Source organism: Heterodontus francisci, chromosome 11 (assembly GCF_036365525.1).
Source record: "Heterodontus francisci isolate sHetFra1 chromosome 11, sHetFra1.hap1, whole genome shotgun sequence".
NCBI classification, from domain to species: Eukaryota; Metazoa; Chordata; class Chondrichthyes; order Heterodontiformes; family Heterodontidae; genus Heterodontus; species Heterodontus francisci.
The window spans coordinates 84,548,088-84,568,714 of record NC_090381.1 but is presented as its reverse complement, the minus strand read 5'-3'; the positions used below and the strand labels follow the sequence as shown (position 1 = coordinate 84,568,714).

Here is a 20,627-nt window from a genome sequence, read left to right as displayed (position 1 = left end):
CAGCAAAATGAAAGCCCATGGGAGACAGGGGAAGGTGGCAGATTGGTCCAGAATTGGCTCAGGGACAGGAAACAAAGGGTAGTAGTTGACGGATGATTTTGTGAATGGAAAGCGGTTTCCAGTGGTGTTCTACAGGGCTCAGTGTTGGGCCCCCTTGCTGTTTGTGGTATTTATTAATGATTTGGACCTACATGTTAATGCATGATTGGGAAATTTGCTGATAACACAACAATTGACCGTGTAGTTAATAGTGAGGAGGAAAGCCATGGACTCCAGAAGTATGTCAATGTTTTGGTTGAGTGGGTAGAAAAGTGGCAGATGGAATTCAATCCAGTTAAGTGTGAGGTATTGCATTTGGGGAGGGCAAATAAAGCGAGGGAATATACAATAAACGGGAGGATATTGAGAGGGGTAGAAGAAGTGAGGGACCTTGGAGTGCAAGTCCACAGGTCCCTGAAGGTGGCAGGACAGGTGGATAGAGTGGTGAAGAAGGCATATGGATTGCTTTCCTTTATTGACCAAGGTATTATCGAATGGCAGGCAGTGATTCGTGGGGTACCGCAGGGATCGGTGCTAGAACCCCAGCTATTCACGATGTATATTAATGATTTAGATGAGGGAACCAAATGTAATATCTCCAAATTTGCAGATGACACAAAACTGGGTGAGTTGTGAGGAGGATGCAGAGAGGCTTCAGGGTGATTTGGACAAGTTGAGTGAGTGGGCTAATGGCAGATGCAGTATAATGTGGATAAATGTGAGGTTATCCACTTTGGTAGCAAAAACAGGAAGGCAGATTATTATCTGAACGGCTATAAACTGAGAGAGGGGAATATGCAGCGAGACCTGGGTGTTCTCGTACACCGGTCACTGAAGGTAAGCATGCAGGTGCCACAGGTGGTAAAAAAGGCAAATGGTATGTTGGCCTTCATAGCGAGAGGATTAGAGTACAGAAGCAGGGATGTCTTGCTGCAATTATACAGGGCCTTGGTGAGGCCACACCTGGAATATTGTGTGCAGTTGTGGTCTCTTATCTGAGGAAGGATGCTCTTGCTATAGAGGGAGTGCAGCGAAGGTTTACCAGACTGATTCCTGGGATGGCGGGACTGACGTATGAGGAGAGATTGAGTCGGTTAAGGTTATATTCGCTGGAATTCAGAAGAGTGAGGGGGGATCTCATAGAAACCTATAAAATTCTAACAGGACTTAACAGGGTAGATGCAGGAAGGATGTTCCCGAAGGTGAGGGAGTCCAGAACCAGGGGTCATAGTCTAAGGATACGGGGTAAACCTTTCAGGACTGAGATGAGGAGAAATTTCTTCACCCAGAGAGTGGTGAGCCTGTGGAATTCACTACCACAGAAAGCAGTTGAGGCCAAAACATTGTATGTTTTCAAGAAGGAGTTAGATATAGCTCTTGGGTCTAAAGGGATCAAAAGGTATGGGGCGAAAGTGGGAACAGGCTACTGAGTTGGATGATCAACCATGATCATAATGAATGGTGGAGCAGGCTAAAAGGGCTGAATGGCCTACTCCTATTTTCTGTGTTTCTATGTATAGAGTACAAAAGCAGGGATCTGATGCTGGAACTGTATAGAGCGTTGGTCAGGCCACAGCTGGAGTATTGTGTGCAGTTCTGATCACCATATTACAGAAAGGATATAATTGCTCTGGAGAGAGTACAGAGGAGATTTACAAGAATGGTGCCAGGGCTTGAAGGTTGCAGCTACGAGGAAAGATTGGAGAGGCTAGGGTTGTTTTCCTTGGATCTGAAGGGTGACGATTAAGGTGTACAAAATTATGATGTGCCTAGATAGATAGAGTGGACAAGTTTCCTCTGGCGGTGAGGTCAGTTACCAGGGGGCACAGATTGAAGGTGATCGGTAGTAGGATTAGAGGGGACATGAAAGGAAACTTTTTCACCCAGAGGGTGGTGGGTGTCTGGAATTCGCTGCCATGGATGGTGGTAGAGGCAGAGACCCTCAATTCTTTTAAAAGGGACCTGGACATGTACCTGAGGTGCTGTAACCTGCAGAGCTATGGACCAGGTGCTGGAAAGTGGGATTAGTTTGGGCCGATAGTTTATTCGGCTGGTGCAGACACAATAGACTGAATGGCCTCCTTCTGTGCTGTACTTATTCTACGGTTGTAAGATAATCAACACTTGTGCGTTTAATGTCCTACTAATTTAACAGCAGATATTCTATCGTTTTCCATCGTGTGTGTGTATCCTTGCTAAATTTGATGAGATGGTTAATTTGTTTTGAAGATTTCAGTGCTGGATTTATATAAAGGCAATGACCTTTAAGTGAAGCGAGTGTTGGTAAAGTCTAGCTCATCACAAACCCATGAAAAGATGTCTAGGAGAATAACCATATGTGTATGCAATTAACTATTTGGACAAAGTTGAGCTGTGAAGATACATGCGTGTGGTCGAGGAGGATGGTGAGATATTCACTGAGTTAGTAGGATTTGAACTTCACAAGCAAGTGTAATATTTACATATGAAATAAGGTAGTTATTTCTGCTGTTTCCTCTGTGCATTTTGTGCATACAACAAGGTGAAATAATTTTGTGTATCAAGTAACTATTTTGTTTAGTTTTAGTATGAATGAGGCCTCAGTATTTCCATTGTATCAGGTGATCTACAGAATTGGCCATCAGTTTGAAAATCCCCTTAGAAGCATAATGTGTTAAATTCATTTGGCCGTCATAACCTCAAGTACTACAACTTCAAGTGCTGCATTCACAAATGAATCATGAAGCTGGTATGAGTATTTAGTTTGGTATTGGCATTCAATATCAAATAAAACAAGCTAAATTTTCTGTTAGTTGCTCAATTAAAAATGCATGACTTTTGCAATTTCATTTTCATTTAGCAAGCTATAAGCACAGTACTAATGGTTGAACATGGTAGATTCGTTACAGCAGTTTGGGGAAGGAGACATTGCACATTAATGCATTTTAAGTTTCAGTAGAATTGGATTAAGTTCGGTGGAAGGTTTAAATACCATAACACGAATGAAAAACGAGAGATTTAAGAGTGAAGCTAGGGGGATTTTTTCCCACCTAAACAAGAATAAATTTGTTGAAAAAGTTACCATGGAGATTAAATGGTAATATAATTTGGTAATATGGTATTACATGATTAACAAATTACTTTATGCTGCCAGTGTAAAGGCTCTCATCAGGCTGACCTGCGCACTGCCAAGTTGATGTAGTCTGAGGAAAATTCACAGAATATTATGTTTTGTGCTTCAGTGTTATTTTCCTGAAGCTTTTAAAGAAAGTTCAGATGAATTCAATGGTGCACATTTGCTTTCGTAATTCGCCACCATAATCTTGCAGAAATGCATTGGGCACTATCACACCCTTTCCTTCTATGCTAGAACTACTAACTGCTCCAGGATTATCCTAGAATGCAAAAATATCCCTTTTTGTTTCTCCACTACCAACCATCTCCTTAAACCCTCTGCCTTGCCCCTTTTACCCTTGCTTCAATAGCAAGTATGAGAAGTTTATGGACCTCTTTGTCACTAAGATTGAGACTATTTGTTCAGCTGCATCTACCACATCCCAACCATTTTGCCTGCCACACTGAGGTTCCAACACTGCCTGAACACTATACTCACATCTTTCACCAGTTTCTCTTCGATCTCCCCTTATGCCCGCTCCAAACTTATCATGACCATGAGATCCACACCACCTCCTCTTTTGACCATTTATTTCCGCTAAACTGCTGACCACCCAAGTTTACTTCAGGCCTGTCTGCCAGCTGGTAATGTAAACGATTTTGTCTCCTTAGGTACTGTCCCTCACCCTTAAAAAATTTGCTGTAATCATTTCCCCCCCAAAAAACAATAACCCTGATACCTCATCTCCAACATCCCTTTACTGTCCAGTCTTCAAACATGCTGGCACCTCTGAAATCCATGCCCATCTTTGCCGCAGCTCTATATTTGAATCTCTCCCATTCGGTTTTTACTCCTTCCACAGCCCTGAAGTGGCCTGAATCAAAAATCACACGTGACATGCTGTGTGACTGTGGTGCATTATTCCTCCTTCTCCTCGATCCTATTCTCTCAGCTGCTTTGGGCATGGTTGGCCACACCATCCTGTGCCAATGCCCCTCTTTTTCATTGTCCAGCTGGTTCCACTTTTGCTTATCTAGCTGTAGTCAGAGAATTTCCTGCAATGGTTTCTCCTCTTTCTGCAACCATCATCTCCCCCCACCTCCTCACCATTACCTCTGGAATCCCTCAAGAACCTATTCTCTCCTGTTTGCATCTATATGTTGTCACTTGGTGATGTCATTCAAAGACATGAGGTTCCACATATATGCTAACAATACCCATCTCTACCTCAACACTATCTCTCTTGATCCATCCACTTCCTTTGTGTTGTCAGACTGCTTGACTGACATCCAGGCCTGGATGAGCTGCAGTTTGCTCTAGTTAAACTTTGTCTTGTGCCCCTGCCTCAAATTGTTCCCTTGCCACCAGTTCCATAACTGCTTTCGTCACTGCCTCAGACTGAACCAGACTGTAACCTCAATGTCCTATTTGACCGTGAACTGAGTTTTTGATCTCATGTCCTCTCCGTCACAATGACTGCATACTTCCACCTATGTAATATTTCCCACCCTTGCCTTAGGTTATCTGCTGATGAAACCTTCATTACGCTTTATATTCTCCATAATATAAACTTCAGCTTGTTCAAAACTCGTCATCCAACCCACCAAGTCTGGCTTGCCAGTCACCTCTGTGATTGCTGATCGAATGATACAGCACAGAAGGAGGCCCTTTGGCTTATCATGTTTATAATGGCTCTTCGGTAGAGTTAACCAATTAGTCCCAGTCCCCTGCTTTTTCCCTATAGCCCTGTAAATTATTTTCCCTTCAAATATTTATCCAATTCTCTTTTGAATGTTAACTATTGAATATGCTTCCATCACCCTTTCAGGCACTGCATTCCAGAATAATCTGCATTTGACTCCCTGTCCACCAACGCCTCAATCTTAAAATTCTCCTTATCTTATTCAAGCTATTTCACTTTATCTAGAATAATAGAACCAAAGGGCAGGGACCACGCTTGGAGATTAAATTCAAAACTAATCTGTGAAACAATATTTTAGTGATCCAAGTTATCAATCTAGGGAAACAGTTGAAGTAGTTAGTATTGACTCATTCAAATGCAAATTAGATAGATTTCTTTCAGAAGATAACATTGAGATAGTGTATTTGAGACAAAACGTGGTAAGTGTAGCATGTGTGGGAGGATATAGGTGACTTGGGACCTATGGTTCCCAAGGCTGTCCATCATTGGGGTTTATTTCTTGTCTGGGTCAGTTGATAGAGATTAATTGCTATGATTAGTCAACAACTCAATTATCATTGTATCATGTGACTACCAGGATGGTGGAAAGTGAAATAGCTGGGCAGTAATATTTTTTTCAACCAGCAATTCCAATGTTCCTACAAAAGCATAATACTGTCGATGTTGGAAATACTGAGTGGGTCTGGCAGCATCTGTGGGGAGAGAAACAGAGTTAAGTTAGGGGAGGCGGTGGTATAGTGGTATTGTCACTGGACTAGTAACCTAGCGACCCAGGGTATTGCTCTGGGGACGTGGGTTCAAACCCACGACAGCAGAAGGTGGAATTTGAATTCAATTAATAAATCTGGAATTTAAAAAAAAGCTAGTCTAATGGTGGCCATGAAACCAATGTTGATTGTTATAAAAACCCATCTGCTTCACTAATGTCCTTTAGGAAAGGAAATCTGCTGCCCTTACCTGGTCTGGCCTACATATGACTCCAGACCCACAGCAATGTGGTTGACTCTTTACATGCCCTCTGAAATGGCCTAGCAAGCCACTCAGTTGTATCTAACCGCTACGAAGCCAATAAAAAGGAATGAAACCGGACAGACCTCACATGGACTGCAGCGATTCAAGAAGGCAGCTCACCACCACTTTCTTGAGCAATGGATACTTAAAAGGGAACAGAAATAAGCAGCTTAGCTAATTAATACTGTGCACGCTAATGGGCAATGGTAAATATTATGAGGTGAGCAATTTTTTACGGGACTATCTGTATGAGAGATTCTTTTGGGCCTCCTTATCTCGAGAGACAATGGATACGCGCCTGGAGGTGGTCAGTGGTTTGTGAAGCAGCGCCTGGAGTGGCTATAAAGGCCAATTCTGGAGTGACAGGCTCTTCCACAGGTGCTGCAGAGAAATTTGTTTGTTGGGGCTGTTGCACAGTTGGCTCTCCCCTTGCGCCTCTGTCTTTTTTCCTGCCAACTACTAAGTCTCTTCGACTCGCCACAATTTAGCCCTGTCTTTATGGCTGCCCGCCAGCTCTGGCGAATGCTGGCAACTGACTCCCACGACTTGTGATCAATGTCACACGATTTCATGTCGCGTTTGCAGACGTCTTTATAACGGAGACATGGACGGCCGGTGGGTCTGATACCAGTGGCGAGCTCGCTGTACAATGTGTCTTTGGGGATCCTGCCATCTTCCATGCGGCTCACATGGCCAAGCCATCTCAAGCGCCGCTGACTCAGTAGTGTGTATAAGCTGGGGATGTTGGCCGCTTCAAGGACTTCTGTGTTGGAGATATAGTCCTGCCACCTGATGCCAAGTATTCTCCGAAGGCAGCGAAGATGGAATGAATTGAGACGTCGCTCTTGGCTGGCATACGTTGTCCAGGCCTCGCTGCCGTAGAGCAAGGTACTGAGGACACAGGCCTGATACACTCGGACTTTTGTGTTCCGTGTCAGTGCGCCATTTTCCCACACTCTCTTGGCCAGTCTGAACATAGCAGTGGAAGCCTTACCCATGCGCTTGTTGATTTCTGCATCTAGAGACAGGTTACTGGTGATAGTTGAGCCTAGGTAGGTGAACTCTTGAACCACTTCCAGAGCGTGGTCGCCAATATTGATGGATGGAGCATTTCTGACATCCTGCCCCATGATGTTCGTTTTCTTGAGGCTGATGGTTAGGCCAAATTCATTGCAGGCAGACGCAAACCTGTCGATGAGACTCTGCAGGCATTCTTCAGTGTGAGATGTTAAAGCAGCATCGTCAGCAAAGAGGAGTTCTCTGATGAGGACTTTCCGTACTTTGGACTTCGCTCTTAGACGGGCAAGGTTGAACAACCTGCCCCCTGATCTTGTGTGGAGGAAAATTCCTTCTTCAGAGGATTTGAACGCATGTGAAAGCAGCAGGGAGAAGAAAATCCCAAAAAGTGTGGGTGCGAGAACACAGCCCTGTTTCACACCACTCAGGATAGGAAAGGGTGTATGAGAGATTACATTCCAATCAAGGGCATTAACTTGACATGGTTGAAAATTGCACTGCCAACCCAGAAATTCAAAATTTGCTGTTACATTTGGGAAGGCAAAAACAAACTTGTAAAAGGGATGGGTTTAAAAAAGTTCCATGGAAGATACTTGAAGTATAAAACTATATATAATGAAAGAATTATGAAGTATGAACAAAGAACTGGCTTCATCATTCAAATTTCATTTTCTCAATAAATGCTGGCCTAGCCAGTGACGCCCACATCCCATGAATGAATTACAAAAAAATGTTTCAGATTGATGACCTTACAGTTCTGATGGTCGTTGACCTGAAACGTTAACTCAGTTTCTCCAGTGTTCCTATCTCTTCATGGCCTCATCCCTCCCTATCTCTCAATCCTCCAAGAGCTCTGCAGTTCTCCATCTCTGGACTCTTGTGCATCCCATGCTCCTTTTTCCACATCTTCAGCTGTTTAGGCCCTCAGCTCTGGATCTTACCCTCTAAACGGCTAACTCTCCAGTACTCTATCCTCCTTTAAGTCTCTGCTTAAAATTTACCTCTTTGACAAAGCTTTTAATGTCCTATTATCTCTTCCTTTGGCTTGGGATACATTTTTCTGATTACATTCCGATGAAATGCCTTGAGATATTTTCCATGTTAAAGGTGCTATATAAATACAGTTTGTTGTATACTCTGCATCATGAAAAATGCTCAATGCAGTCCTTCAACCACAAAGAACTATAAAATCTAGCAACCATTTTGTGTTTGATTTCATAACATGAATTCTGGGGTGAGAAAATGAAATTTGAATGATGAAGCCAGTTCTTTGTTCATACTTCATAATTCTTTCATTATATATAGTTTTATACTTCAAGTATCTTCCATGGAACTTTTTTAAACCCATCCCTTTTACAAGTTTGTTTTTGCCTTCCCAAATGTAACAGCAAATTTTGAATTTCTGGGTTGGCAGTGCAATTTTCAACCATGTCAAGTTAATGCCCTTGATTGGAATGTAATCTCTCATACAGATAGTCCCGTAAAAAATTGCTCACCTCATAATATTTACCATTGCCCATTAGCGTGCACAGTATTAATTTAGCTAAGCTGCTTATTTCTGTTCCCTTTTAAGTGTCCATTTCTAAATCACAGATTTAAATCAAATGGTTGAAAAATTATTTCACTTGGTGGGAACTTCTCTGTTGGCTTCAGAAATGATATATGTTTTAGTTTGTCTTATGTTCATTGGTGAGCTTGCATGTGCTCATGGCAACAGAATCCCTACGTTGATTCCAACAAACAGATGGAAAATAGGACTGTACAACATCTAATGCCTCCATATTTTAATTGTTTTTTTGAAGTAGTGTTTATAGAATCTTATTTCGGTTATCTTTTGTTTTGATGTTCTGAGGAGTCTGTTCAGCCCTTTCACTATACAGCTGTCCTGCCCTGTTTCTTGTCATGTCTGCTTGCAGAAATTTCCTCCTCTTACTAAAAGCTGGACGTACAGCCAACAAAATCGGAACTCAGTAATGCCATTGATTCTGTAGCCAGCGGAAAAGCCCCTGGGAAGGACGGCATTACCCCTGAAATAATCAAGAGTGCCAAGCCTGCTATACTCTTAGCACTCTACGAACTGCTTTGCCTGTGCTGGGACGAGGGAGCAGTACCCCAGGACATGCGCGATGCCAATGTCATCACCCTCTATAAGAACAAGGGTGACCGCGGTGACTGCAACAACTACCGTGGAATCTCCCTGCTCAGCTTAGTGGGGAAAGTCTTCACTCGAGTCGCTTTAAACAGGCTCCAGAAGCTGGCTGAGCGTGACTACCCTGAGGCACAGTGTGGCTTTCGAGCAGAGAGATCCACCATTGACATGCTGTTCTCCCTTCGCCAGCTACAGGAGAAAAGTCGTGAACAACAGATGCCCCTCTACGTTGCTTTCGTTGATCTCACCAAAGCCTTTGACCGCGTCAGCAGACGTGGGCTCTTCAGACTACTAGAAAAGATCGGATGTCCACCAAAGCTACAAAGTATCATCACCTCATTCCATGACAATATGAAAGCCACAATTCAGCATAGCGGCACCTCATCAGACCCCTTTCCTATCCTGGGTGGCGTGAAACGGCGGTGTTCTCGCACCTACACTGTTTGGGATCTTCTCCCTGCTGCTCTCACATGCATTCAAGTCTTCAGAAGAAGGAGTTTTCCTCCACACAAGATCAGGTGGTAGGTTGTTCAACCTTGCCCGTCTCAGAGCGAAGACCGAAGTATGGAAAGTCCTCATCAGGGAACTTCTCTTTGCTGACGATGCTGCATTAACATCTCACACTGAAGAGTGTCTGCGGAGACTCATCGACAGGATCGTGGCTGTCTGCAACGAATTTGGCCTAACCATCGGCCTCAAGAAAACAAACATGATGGGACAGGACGTCAGAAATGCTCCATCCATCAATATTGGCGACCACGCTCTGGAAGTGGTTTCAGAGTTCACCTACCTAGGCTCAAGTATCACCAGTAACCTGTCTCTCGATGCAGAAATCAACAAGCACATGGGAAAGGCTTTCACTGCTATGTCATGACCGACCAAGAGAGTGTGGGAAATGGCACACTGACACGGAACACAAAAGTCCGAGTGTTTCAAGCCTGTGTCCTCAGTACCTTGCTCTATGGCAGCGAGGCCTGGACAACGTATGTCAGCCAATAGCGACGTCTCAATTCATTCTATCTTCGCTGCCTCCGGGGAATCCTTGGCATCAGGTGGCAGGACCCTATCTCCAACACAGAAGTCCTTGAGGCGGCCAACATTCCCAACATATACACCCTACTGAGCCAGCGGCGCTTGAGATAGCTTGGCCATGTGAGCTGCATGGAAGATGGCAGGATCCCCAAGGACACATTGTACAGCGAGCTCATCACTGGTATCAGACCCACCGGCCGTACATGTCTCCGCTTTAAAGACGTCTGCAAACGCGACATGAAGTCTTGTGACATTGATCACAAGTCATGGGAGTCAGTTGCCAGCGATCGCCAGAGCTGGCGGGCAGCCATAAAGGCGGGGCTAAAGTGTGGCAAGTCGAAGAGACTTCGCTGTTGGCAGGAAAAAGGACAGAAGCGTAAGGGGAGAGCTAACTGTGTAACAGCCCCAACAACCAATCTTATCTGTAGCACCTGTGGAAGAGTCTCTAGAATTGACCTTTATAGCCACTCCAGGCGCTGCTTCGCAATCACTGACCACCTCCAGGCGCTTACCCATTGTCTCCCGAGACAAGAAGGCCAAAGAGAGAGACTAAAAGTAGATATAAAGCTAATTTAAAGACTTGAAATAATGGTATATAAATGCAATGTCACAATTTTTCATAAATTGTGATTTTTAACAAATTTGATGTTTAATATAACTAGCTTGAAGCTGGAATTCTATTCTTTCCCACTCACCCAGCTTCGTTTCATTTTATTTTCTCTCTGGTCTCTCCTCAGTCTGTTTCTTTCCTACCCCACCCAAATACTTTATCATCCGTGCCTTTGTTACCTCTAGACATGACTTTTTAAAAATTTGTCCGTGGGATATGGGCATCGCCAGCATTTATTGCCCATCCCTAATTGCCCTTGAGAAGGTGGTGGTGAGCTGATGTCTTGAACTGCTGCAGTCCTTAGGGTGTGGGTACACCCACAGTGCTGTTGGGACGGGAGTTCCAGGATTTTGACCCAGCAACATTGAAGGAATGGCGATCTAGTTGCAAGTCAGGATGGATGTTGTGTGGCTTGGAGAGGAACCTGCAGATGCTGGTGTTCCCTTGTCCTTCGGGGTGGTAATAGTTGCGGGTTTGCAAGGTGCTTTCGAAGGAGCCTTGGTGAGTTTCTGCAGTGTATCTTGTAGATGGTACACGCTGCTGCCACTGTGTGTCGGTGATGAAGGGAGTGAATGTTGAAGGTGGTGGATGGGGATGTCGGTCAAGTGGGCTGCTTTGTCCTGGATGGTGTCGAACGTCTTGAGTGTTGTTGGAGCTGCACTCATCCAGGCAAGTGGAGAGTATTCCATCACACTCCTGACTTGTGCCTTGTAGATGATGGACGGGCAGTGGCGAGACAGGAGATGAGTTACTTGCCGCAGAGCTCCCAGCCTCTGACCTGCTCTTGTAGCCACAGCATTTATGTGGCTGGTTCAGTTCACTTTCTGGTAATTGGTGACCTTCAGGATGTTGATAGTGGGAGAATTCAGCGACGGGTAATGCCATTGAATGTCAAGGGGAGATGGTTTAATTCTCACTTGTTGGAGATGGTCGTTGCCTGGCACTGGTGTGACGCGAATGTTACTTCCCACTTATTAGTCCAAGCCTGGTTGTTGTCCAGGTCTTGCTGCATACGGACATGGGCTGCTTTAGTATCTGAGGAGTCACGAATGGCGCTGAGCATTGTGCAATCATCAGCGAACATCCCCACTTCTGACCTTATGATGGAAGGAAAGGCATTTATGAAGCAGCTGAAGATTGGGCCTAGGACACTATTCCAATGTTCTGCTGGCCAGCCAACCATCCAGCTTGCTTACTTCATAAACTTGAGCTCGTATTAAACTACTGCCCGTATCCGAAATTGCACCAAGTCCTGTTCACCCGTCACCTATGATCACTGACCTACAGTGGCTCCTGGTTGGACAATGCCTCAGTTGTAAAATTCTCAGCTTTGTTTTAAATCCCTCCATGACCTCCCCTCTCCCCATCTCTAACTATCTGCAATCCTTTGAGATCTCTGTACTCCCCTAATTCAGTCACAATTGGCAGCTGTGCTTTAAGCCATCGAGAAGCTCTGGAATTCCCTCCCACTCTCCTCCAAGACACTTCCTAAAACCTATCTCTTTGACTAAGCATTTGGTCACCTGTACTATTATCTCCTTATCTGTCTGATAAATTCCATTTGATAATGCTCGTGTGAAAGACCTTGGGTGCGTATTACTATTTTAAAGGCACTATATAAATGCAAATTGTTCTTGTTTAAGTTTCATAAACTAAGTGAAGTCTAGTCTCGACTTCGGTATTGAAATTGCTCCACTGTACTCCAAAGCATGACGTGTGGACATTTTGAATTTAATATCCTTGATTTGATGGTGGCTAGTTCGGTCCTTAGTGGACTTTTCTAAAACATTGAACAATTTCCCTTCAGAAACTGGAGAGAGAAATTAGTGAATTGTATTTTTTTTTTTTGATTTAAGTTCTTGGCTGCAGAATTGCATTGGATTTACCTGTTGAACTGCGCTGTATTTCTGGATTACCTTCATACAAAGAACAGTACAGCACAGGAACAGGCCATTCGGCCCTCCAAGCCTGCACCGATCTTGATGCCTGTCTAAACGAAAACCTTTTGCACTTCCGGGCACTGTATCCCTCTATTCCCATCCTATTCATGTATTTGTCAAGATGCCTCTTAAACGTCGCTGTCGTACCTGCTTCCACCACCTCCCCCAGCAGCAAGTTCCAGGCACTCACCACGCTCTGTGTAAAGAACTTGCCTCACACATCCCCTCTAAACTTTGCCCCTCGCACCTGAAACCTATGTCCCCTAGTAGCTGACTCTTCTTCCACCCTGGGAAAAAGCTTCTGACTATCCACTCTGTCCATGCCACTCATAACTTTGTAAACCTCTATCATGTCGCCCCCTCCACCTCCGTCGTTCCAGTGAAAACAATCCGAGTTTATCCAACCTCTCCTCATAGCTAATGCCCTCCAGACCAGGCAACATCCTGGTAAACCTCTTCTGTACCCTCTCCAAAGCCTCCACGTCCTTCTGGTAGTGTGGCGACCAGAATTGCACGCAATATTCTAAGTGTGGCCTAACTAAGGTTCTGTACAGCTGCAGCATGACTTGCCAATTTTTATACTCTATGCCCTGACCGATGAAGGCAAGCATGTCGTATACCTTCTTGGCCTTATCCACCTGCTTTGCCTCTTTTTAGTTTAAAATTTTTCATTATTTCTTTGAACATTTAAATATGGTTTTTACAGTATTCTCCACTTTCCCCAACAATTTGCTCTCCTCCTCTCACTGACCTTCAGTGCTGTGTTACAGCTCCACAGATGCAGGCAATGCTCTGATCATATGTAATCCTAGACTAGTCACCATTGGGCTATTCAGTGATGAGCATCACAGCCAAACCCAGTCATGTTCTCAACATTTCCAGTGTTATTAAGTAGTAATTAGGTGCGGAACCTTCATTTTTCTCCTTGCTCTGCGAGTCAGCGGATTTCCCCAGTTTTTCTTAACTTTTTTCTGGTAATTTTGCCCTTCCCAGAAGAGATGAATCATGGCAGCCTGGATTCTGCAGTCAGTGGCAAACCCACAGCATTTGCCATTGACCTCAAAGAAACTTGTTAACAAAGATTGAGCAGTCTCTGTGGTACCGACTTCCCCTTTCTTGGCCTCAAGTCGAGGGAATCACAGAATTGCTACAGCGCAGGAGGAGGTCATTCGTCCCATTGTGTCCACAGCGGCTCTCTGAAAGAGCAGCTCCCTCGGTTGCATTTCCCTGCCTTCTCCCCATAATCCTGCATATTCTTCCTTTTCATGTAACTGTCTAATTCCCTTTTGAATGCTTCAATTGAACCTGCCTCCACTATGTTCTTGGGCAACGCATTCCAAACCTTAACCAGTCGCTGCATGAAAAAGTTTTTCCTCATGTCACTTTTACTTCTCTTGTGCAGCAGCAGTGATGTCGTCAAGCAGCCAATCATGTTGAAGTATTTTCACTGATAACAAACCAGGAAGGACGTTAAAAGTTGAATGGTGGGGGGGGATGTGGTGGGGAGGTAGGGGAAGTACCTGAGGAAAGGAAACTGTTAACAGTGTCAGCTGACATGGGGCCCAGTAGAGAAGTTGAGAGGTTACCAATTTGGTGGGAATAGGATCAAAGAAGCAGGAATAATAATGTAATAAGAATAAAATGAGGTCAGAGAGAGCATTACAGGAAATGGGATAGAATCTAGAGAAAGATGTGAGTTCAGGGCTAGAGAAGTTTGCCTCTAAGAGCTAGGGGAAGGGAGGTAAGCGGCAGAGGCAGTTGAATGGATGGTCTCGATCTTTTTGAAGAAAAAGTCGATGAACTCGCACTTACTGTTGCAGGTGAGGGTGAAAGGCGCAGAGAAGGGCAGTTTAAGAAAACAGTTTGTAGTAGAAAAGAGAAGGCAGGAATTATCTTTGCATTCCTGGATGATCTTTGAATAGTGAGCAGTTTAAAGGGTGGAAAGCACAATCCAATAATGCTTTCAGTGGTCTAGCCAGTTCTGGCGATGAATGGTTAAACCTATTGTTTGCCACAGGCGTTCAAGTCTGCACCCCTTGTACTTAAGGGAGTGGAGATGAGGAGTATGTCGGGAACAAGAGAACAATGCTAATGGGTGCAAGGGCATTTAAAGTGCTGGAGAGGGTGTAATTTAACAAATTGATAGCTGCCAAGGAGTCCTGATGAACTGTAGGCCAAAGGCTAGATAGTTGGGAATTTGAAAGTGCAAATGGTAAGTGATTTGGGGGAGAGGCTGGGAAGTGTTGAACTTCAAAGGGGCTTGGGTGTCCTTGTTCATGAGTCACTGAAAACTAATATGCATGTAAGGCAAGCAATTAAGGCAAATGGTATGTTGCCCTTTATTACGAGAGGATTTGAGTATAGGAGTAAAGATGTCTTACTGCAGTTATACAGAGACCGCACCTGGAGTATTGTGTGCAGTTTTGATCTCTTTACTTAAGGAGAGATATACTTGCCATAGAGGGAGTGCAACGAAGGCTCACCAAACTAATTTCTGGGATGGAGGGATTGTCCTATGAGGAAAGAGTAAATGGACTGGGCCTTTATTCTCTGGAGTTTAGAAGAATGAGAGGTGATCTCATTCAAACATACAAAATTCTTACAGGGCTTGACAGGGTAGATGCAGGAGGGATGCTTCCCCTGGCTGGGGAGTCTAGAACCAGTAAGGGGCAGGCCATTCAGAACGGAGATGAGGAATTTTTTCACTCGGGGTGGTGAATCTTTGGAATTCTCTGCCCCAGAGGGCTGTGGAGGCTCCGTCGTTGAGTTTGTTCAAGACTGAGATCAATATACTTCTACGTATTAAAAACATCAAGCGATCCGGGGATAGTGAAGGAAGATGGTGTTTGAAGTAGAAGATCAGTCATGATGTCATTGAATGGCGGAGCAGGCTTGAAGGGCTAAATGGTCATCTCCTGTTGCTATTTCTTACGTTCTCTGGTTACTTTGTTTAGATGGTGCCCGTGAAATCCAAAGGGAGCAGTACCATCTCATTTATTCTCACTGTGTTAATACCGTTGTAGGTGTTTCCATTTTGGGCAGGATGATAAATATGTGATTTCAAACCAACAATAATTTAAAGTGGTTTTTAAAATATTATTTTTATAATTACTTGCAAAATACTCGCCCTGCTATCTTCAAAAACGTAACCATATCTATGTAGGTGTAACTTGCTGAGTCATAGCAGTAGCTTCTGAAGCTTTTAACATTTTTATTTGCGTGCAATTAGATAATGAAAATACTGAGAACATTGAGGTATCCTTGAATGTCACATAAAAAAAAAAATCATTGTTTCACATATAGCATTTTTCCAATTTTTTTTGTTTATTCACTAGTAATTTCTATTTTTCTTCACATGAAGTTAAAATTTTATTTGAATATGTTTTAAGGCTTCTATTGTGTTAGCACTAAATGTGATATCACAACTGTATGCTTGCACTTAGGTTGCTCTGATTTTTCTCTTAAATTGTGTTTGAGGGATGGTTTGGTTATACAAGCGCGTTTTAAAAATTCAGATTTAGTAAGAGAAAAGTAGCTGCAAGTATATTGCCATGAATTATTCCATTTATAAACTGCACCTTTTGGTTAACTGGTTAAATATTTTTGTGTTTTTATTAAAGACTTCAAGCAAAAGGAAATATTTGCAGATGACTTTATAAGCACAATAAGATGACAATTTAAATTTTTTTCTGTCTTGTTGCAAGCAACACTTTCTGTCTAGATTGTACAGTGACCAGCAGTCAGTGCCACTTTTTCCATATAAAAGTTTTGGTAACTTCTGAGTTACTGAGCTCTGGCACTATTGTATCAAACTTTCAATATATTCAATGCAGATTCATGCGCAGTATCAGTTTATAGTTTGTTTCAAAAACTAGTACTTCATTTCATTGACCACGGTGTTAAAGGAACCCTTATTAGATGAAACCAATTAGATAATATTTACAGCACAGAAACAGATCCACGTTGGTGTTTATGCTCCACACAAGCCTCCTCTTCTAAATCCATCAACCTACCCTTCCATTCTTTTCTTCCTCATGTTTATCTAACTTCTCCTTAAATGCATCTCTGCTCTTCACCTCAGCTACTCCTTGTGGTAGTGACTTCCACAATCTAGCCCCGATCTGGTTAAAGAAGTTTCCCTATTGGATTTATGAGTGACTATCTTATTCGTGGCCCCTAATTATGACCAGTTGAATCTGGTGCTCGCTATGGTGCAGATAGTTGCACAAATTATGTTCAGAAGGCATTACAAAAGAATATTTTAACTGTACAAAGAATTATTAAATATGATGCAGTTTTCTTTTTCTCACCAAGCCACTTTCGCTCGAGTTTATAGTGTAAGAGATTTTTCAAGATACATTGTAAGGTTTGCAAAAAAAAAAAGGAATGAACTATTGGGAGCAAGATCCTTTAGAAGACCAGGAAGAAAAGGCAGAAAATAATTAAGAATGTGAACGTAAAAGTTTATGATGGGTGATAAGTGTGAATGATGTGCAATAAGTACAAATCGAAGGACGGGTTAAATATTAACTCCACGCCCAGGCACCTACATTTTAATGGAAGAGTGCTTCATTTCACTTTTTCTCAATAAACCTGAAGCTAATCCAAATTAATCACATCGTAAAATAACTTCAATTGTATAGCAGTAACGAGGTATGGGTTGGAGTATTATGAATTGCCTGTAATGCTTAAATGTGTGTGGAATACTGCAACTCTATTCAAGAGAAAATTGAATGACACTTACTGAACAGAATGTTTAGAAGAGCGATGGGCATCACCAGGAGTCCAACTAACATGTCTGCTACTGCAAGTGACATGAGGAAGTAGTTGGTGGCATTCTGTAGTTTCTTTTCGAGAGAAACTGCTAAAATAACAAGTATATTGCCTCCAATAGTAGGTATGATCACCAGTAAAATCAGTAGTGCTGCCCACCGCAGTCCATCCTTTGACTGATCCCCTTCTAAAAAATTAGAGTCAATAAGTAGACTGGTGAGCCTGGATTCCTCTGCAATTGTCAGATAGTAGGTTCTGTTTGTTCCAGAAGTGTTGAAGGGCTTGCTAGGAGTTGCCTGCATTCTGCTGATTGTAAACATGCTCACAGAGTCCGCTGAGTTAGATGTGCCATTAGTGTCTAAACCAGGCATCGTGCTTTGAGTACTGGCAGTTGACCCTCTGGTTGCTTTTGAAGAATGATGAGGAGCAGGCAGCATGGTCCAAATAGTCAGTTCACAGGGCACTGGCACACTTGTGCCTGAGGAACATATCTATACACCAGATTCTTTTAGAAATGTTGTCCTTCGTTTTGGCTAACCATGTACTCGAGTGAATATTAATTTCTCCACATGCATCTTTTGTTCAAAATTTCCCTTGTACCTGTGGCTTGTTGTGACCTTTTCTATATTAAATGTTGATTGGAGAAAAAGAAAGTTTTTAACAGGTTTGTGAAAAACCAGAGGTTCCTTAAAAGTGAACAGCCATCCCTCTGCTTCCAACTACTCCCAGCTGCTGCAAACACTTCCCGTTTAGTTATGCAGGTTTCTAATTAAATTCACTGTATATTGTTACAGGGACTGGAATTGCTCTTACCTCAGTCAGACAGATGCTTTTCAAATATCCTCAAGAATTGTTAATGTAAATTCAGCTGACAAATTAACTGGCGTTGCCTGGATTGCTATGTCAGGAAATCATCTCAGTTCCCCATTTCTCTTTCTCTGTCTCTTCTGAGCTGTATAAATTTGTTTTGACCCATTTTCTGTATCGCTGCCAGATCTCTGCTTTCGTTTCGCTTCTTATGGTTGCATTATAATCTATCTTTACTACTGATTGATTTGGGACTTCTTCGCCTCTCTTGTGATTTTCTTTTTCACTCTGACTTTTATATCTCCAGCACTTGAGGTTTCTATACTGTGGTTGTTTCCTGGGGCATTTGCATTCTTTTCTCGACAGTGCTTTTGTACCACAGCTGTACAGTATTGGTGCTGTACTCTGTGCTAAAGATGCTGATTACCCTGTCTCTCTCTCACTCATGCACTTATGGTGCTTTCCGCCACCCGCCCCCCCAAGTGTAAAGATCTGTTATTCCACTGCTGTCAGACGCTACTAACTGCTAATGGTTGAATGCAGGAAAATAAGTGAGCATTTTTACTATAGGAACAGAGCCAGAGAGTTGAAAGGTAACATCATGAGTGACTGCAGTTGAAACCTTATTTCCTTTGCCAGGAATTTTCTTTTTGTACTCTTCCTAGAGAAATTTATAATCTATCTTGGTGTCCTAGCTTAATCTATCCCAGAGTTAAATCTTCCTGTCATGCATAAATAAATAGATTTTCTGTTATCTTCGATGCATTGCTTGTGATGTTAACCCTTTTACTACTAAATGTTTGAAAAATTTTCAGTGAAAACTTCTGCTTTTTGCTTGACTTGTAAGGAAAGAGTTAAGTTGCAGAAGAAAGTAATTCTTAAAGCACCAGTCCTTTCTTTGTTTACTCTCTTCAATATCATAGAATCAAAGAGAATCTAACGATCTCCCCATGACATTCAATGGCATTACCATTGATAAATCTCCTCCATTAACATCCTGGGGTATAACATTGACCAGAATCTTAACTGGACCAGCCGGATAAGTACTGTGGCTACAAGAGCATGTCAGAGGCTGGGAATTCTGTGGCGAGTAACTCTCCCCTCCTGACTCCCCAAAGCCTGTCCAACATCCACAAGGCACAAGTCAGGAGTGTAATGGAATACTCTCCAGTTGCCTGGATGAGTGAAGCTCCAACAACACTCGAAGCTCGCGACCATCCAGGACAAAGCAGCCCAATTGATTGGCACTGCATCCATCACGTTAAACATTCACTGCCTCCTCCACTGGCACATGCCTAGCAGCGTGCACCATCGACAAGATGCTCTGCAGCACCTTCCATACCCGTGACCTCTGCCATCTAGAAGAACAAGGGCAATAGTCACATGGCAACACCACCAACTGCAAGTTCCCATCCAGGGTACATGCCATCTCGCCATGGAACTATATCAGCGTTCACTGTCACTGGGTCAAAAACCTGTAAATTCCCTTTTTTAAAATTCATTCATAGGATGTGGTTATCACTGGCCAGACCAGCATTTATTGCCCATCCCTAATTGCCCTTGAGAAGGCGGTGGTGAGCTGCCTTCTTGAACCGCTGCAGTCCATGTGGGGTAGGTACAACCACAGTGCTGTTAGGAAGGGAGTTCCAGGATTTTGAGCCAGCGACAGTGAAGGAACGGCGATATAGTTCCAAGACAGGATGGTGTGTGCCTTGGAGGGGAACTTGCAGGTGGTGGTGTTCCCATGCGTTTGCTGCCCTTGTCCTTCTAGTTGGTCGTGGTTGCGGGTTTGGAAGGTGCTATCTAAGGAGCCTTGGTGCGTTGCTGTAGTGCATCTTGTAGATGGTACACACTGCTGCCACTGTGCATCGGTGGTGGAGCGAGTGAATGTTTGTGGATTGGGTGCCAATCAAGCAGGCTGCTTTGTCCTGAATGGTGTCGAGCTTCTTGAGTGTTGTTGGAGCTGCACCCATCCAGGCAAGTGGACAGTATTCCATCACGCTCCTGACTTGTGCCTTGTAGATGATGGACAGGTTTTGGGGAGTCAGGAGGTGAGTTGCTTGCTGCAGGATTCCTAGCCTCTGACCTGCTCTTGTAGCCACGGTATTTATATGTCTACTCCAGTTCAGTTTCTGGTCAATGGTAGTCCCTAGGATGTTGATGGTGGGGGGATTCAGCGATGGTAATGCCATTGAATGTCAAGGGGAGATGGTCATTGCCTGGCACTTGTGTGGCGTGAATGTTACTTGCTACTTATCAGCCCAAGCCTGCATATTGTCCAGGTCTTGCTGCATTTCTACACGGACTGCTTCAGTATCTAAGGAGTTGCGAATGGTGCTTAACATTGTGCAATCTTCAGCGAACATCCCCACTTCTGACCTTATGATTGAAGGAAGGTCATTGATGGAGCAACTGAAGATGGTTGGGCCTAGGACACTACCCTGAGGAACTCC

The 20,627-nt window shown here is 43.4% G+C and overlaps 2 protein-coding genes across 2 annotated transcripts in view; one reads left to right on the top strand and one right to left on the bottom strand.

The window, feature by feature from the left end:
- Positions 1-18,694, bottom strand: part of htr2b (5-hydroxytryptamine (serotonin) receptor 2B, G protein-coupled) — a 31,609-nt gene extending 12,915 nt beyond the window's left edge. The window contains exons 1-2 of the mRNA XM_068042364.1: positions 18,181-18,694; positions 17,339-17,989 (exon numbers count right to left, since the gene is read on the bottom strand). Of these exons, the coding sequence (XP_067898465.1) occupies positions 17,339-17,804 (466 nt within the window). The 5' untranslated portion in view covers positions 17,805-17,989; positions 18,181-18,694. The remainder of the gene's footprint in view (positions 1-17,338; positions 17,990-18,180) is intronic.
- Positions 1-20,627, top strand: part of psmd1 (proteasome 26S subunit, non-ATPase 1) — a 149,936-nt gene that overhangs the window by 77,387 nt on the left and 51,922 nt on the right. The window lies entirely within an intron of this gene.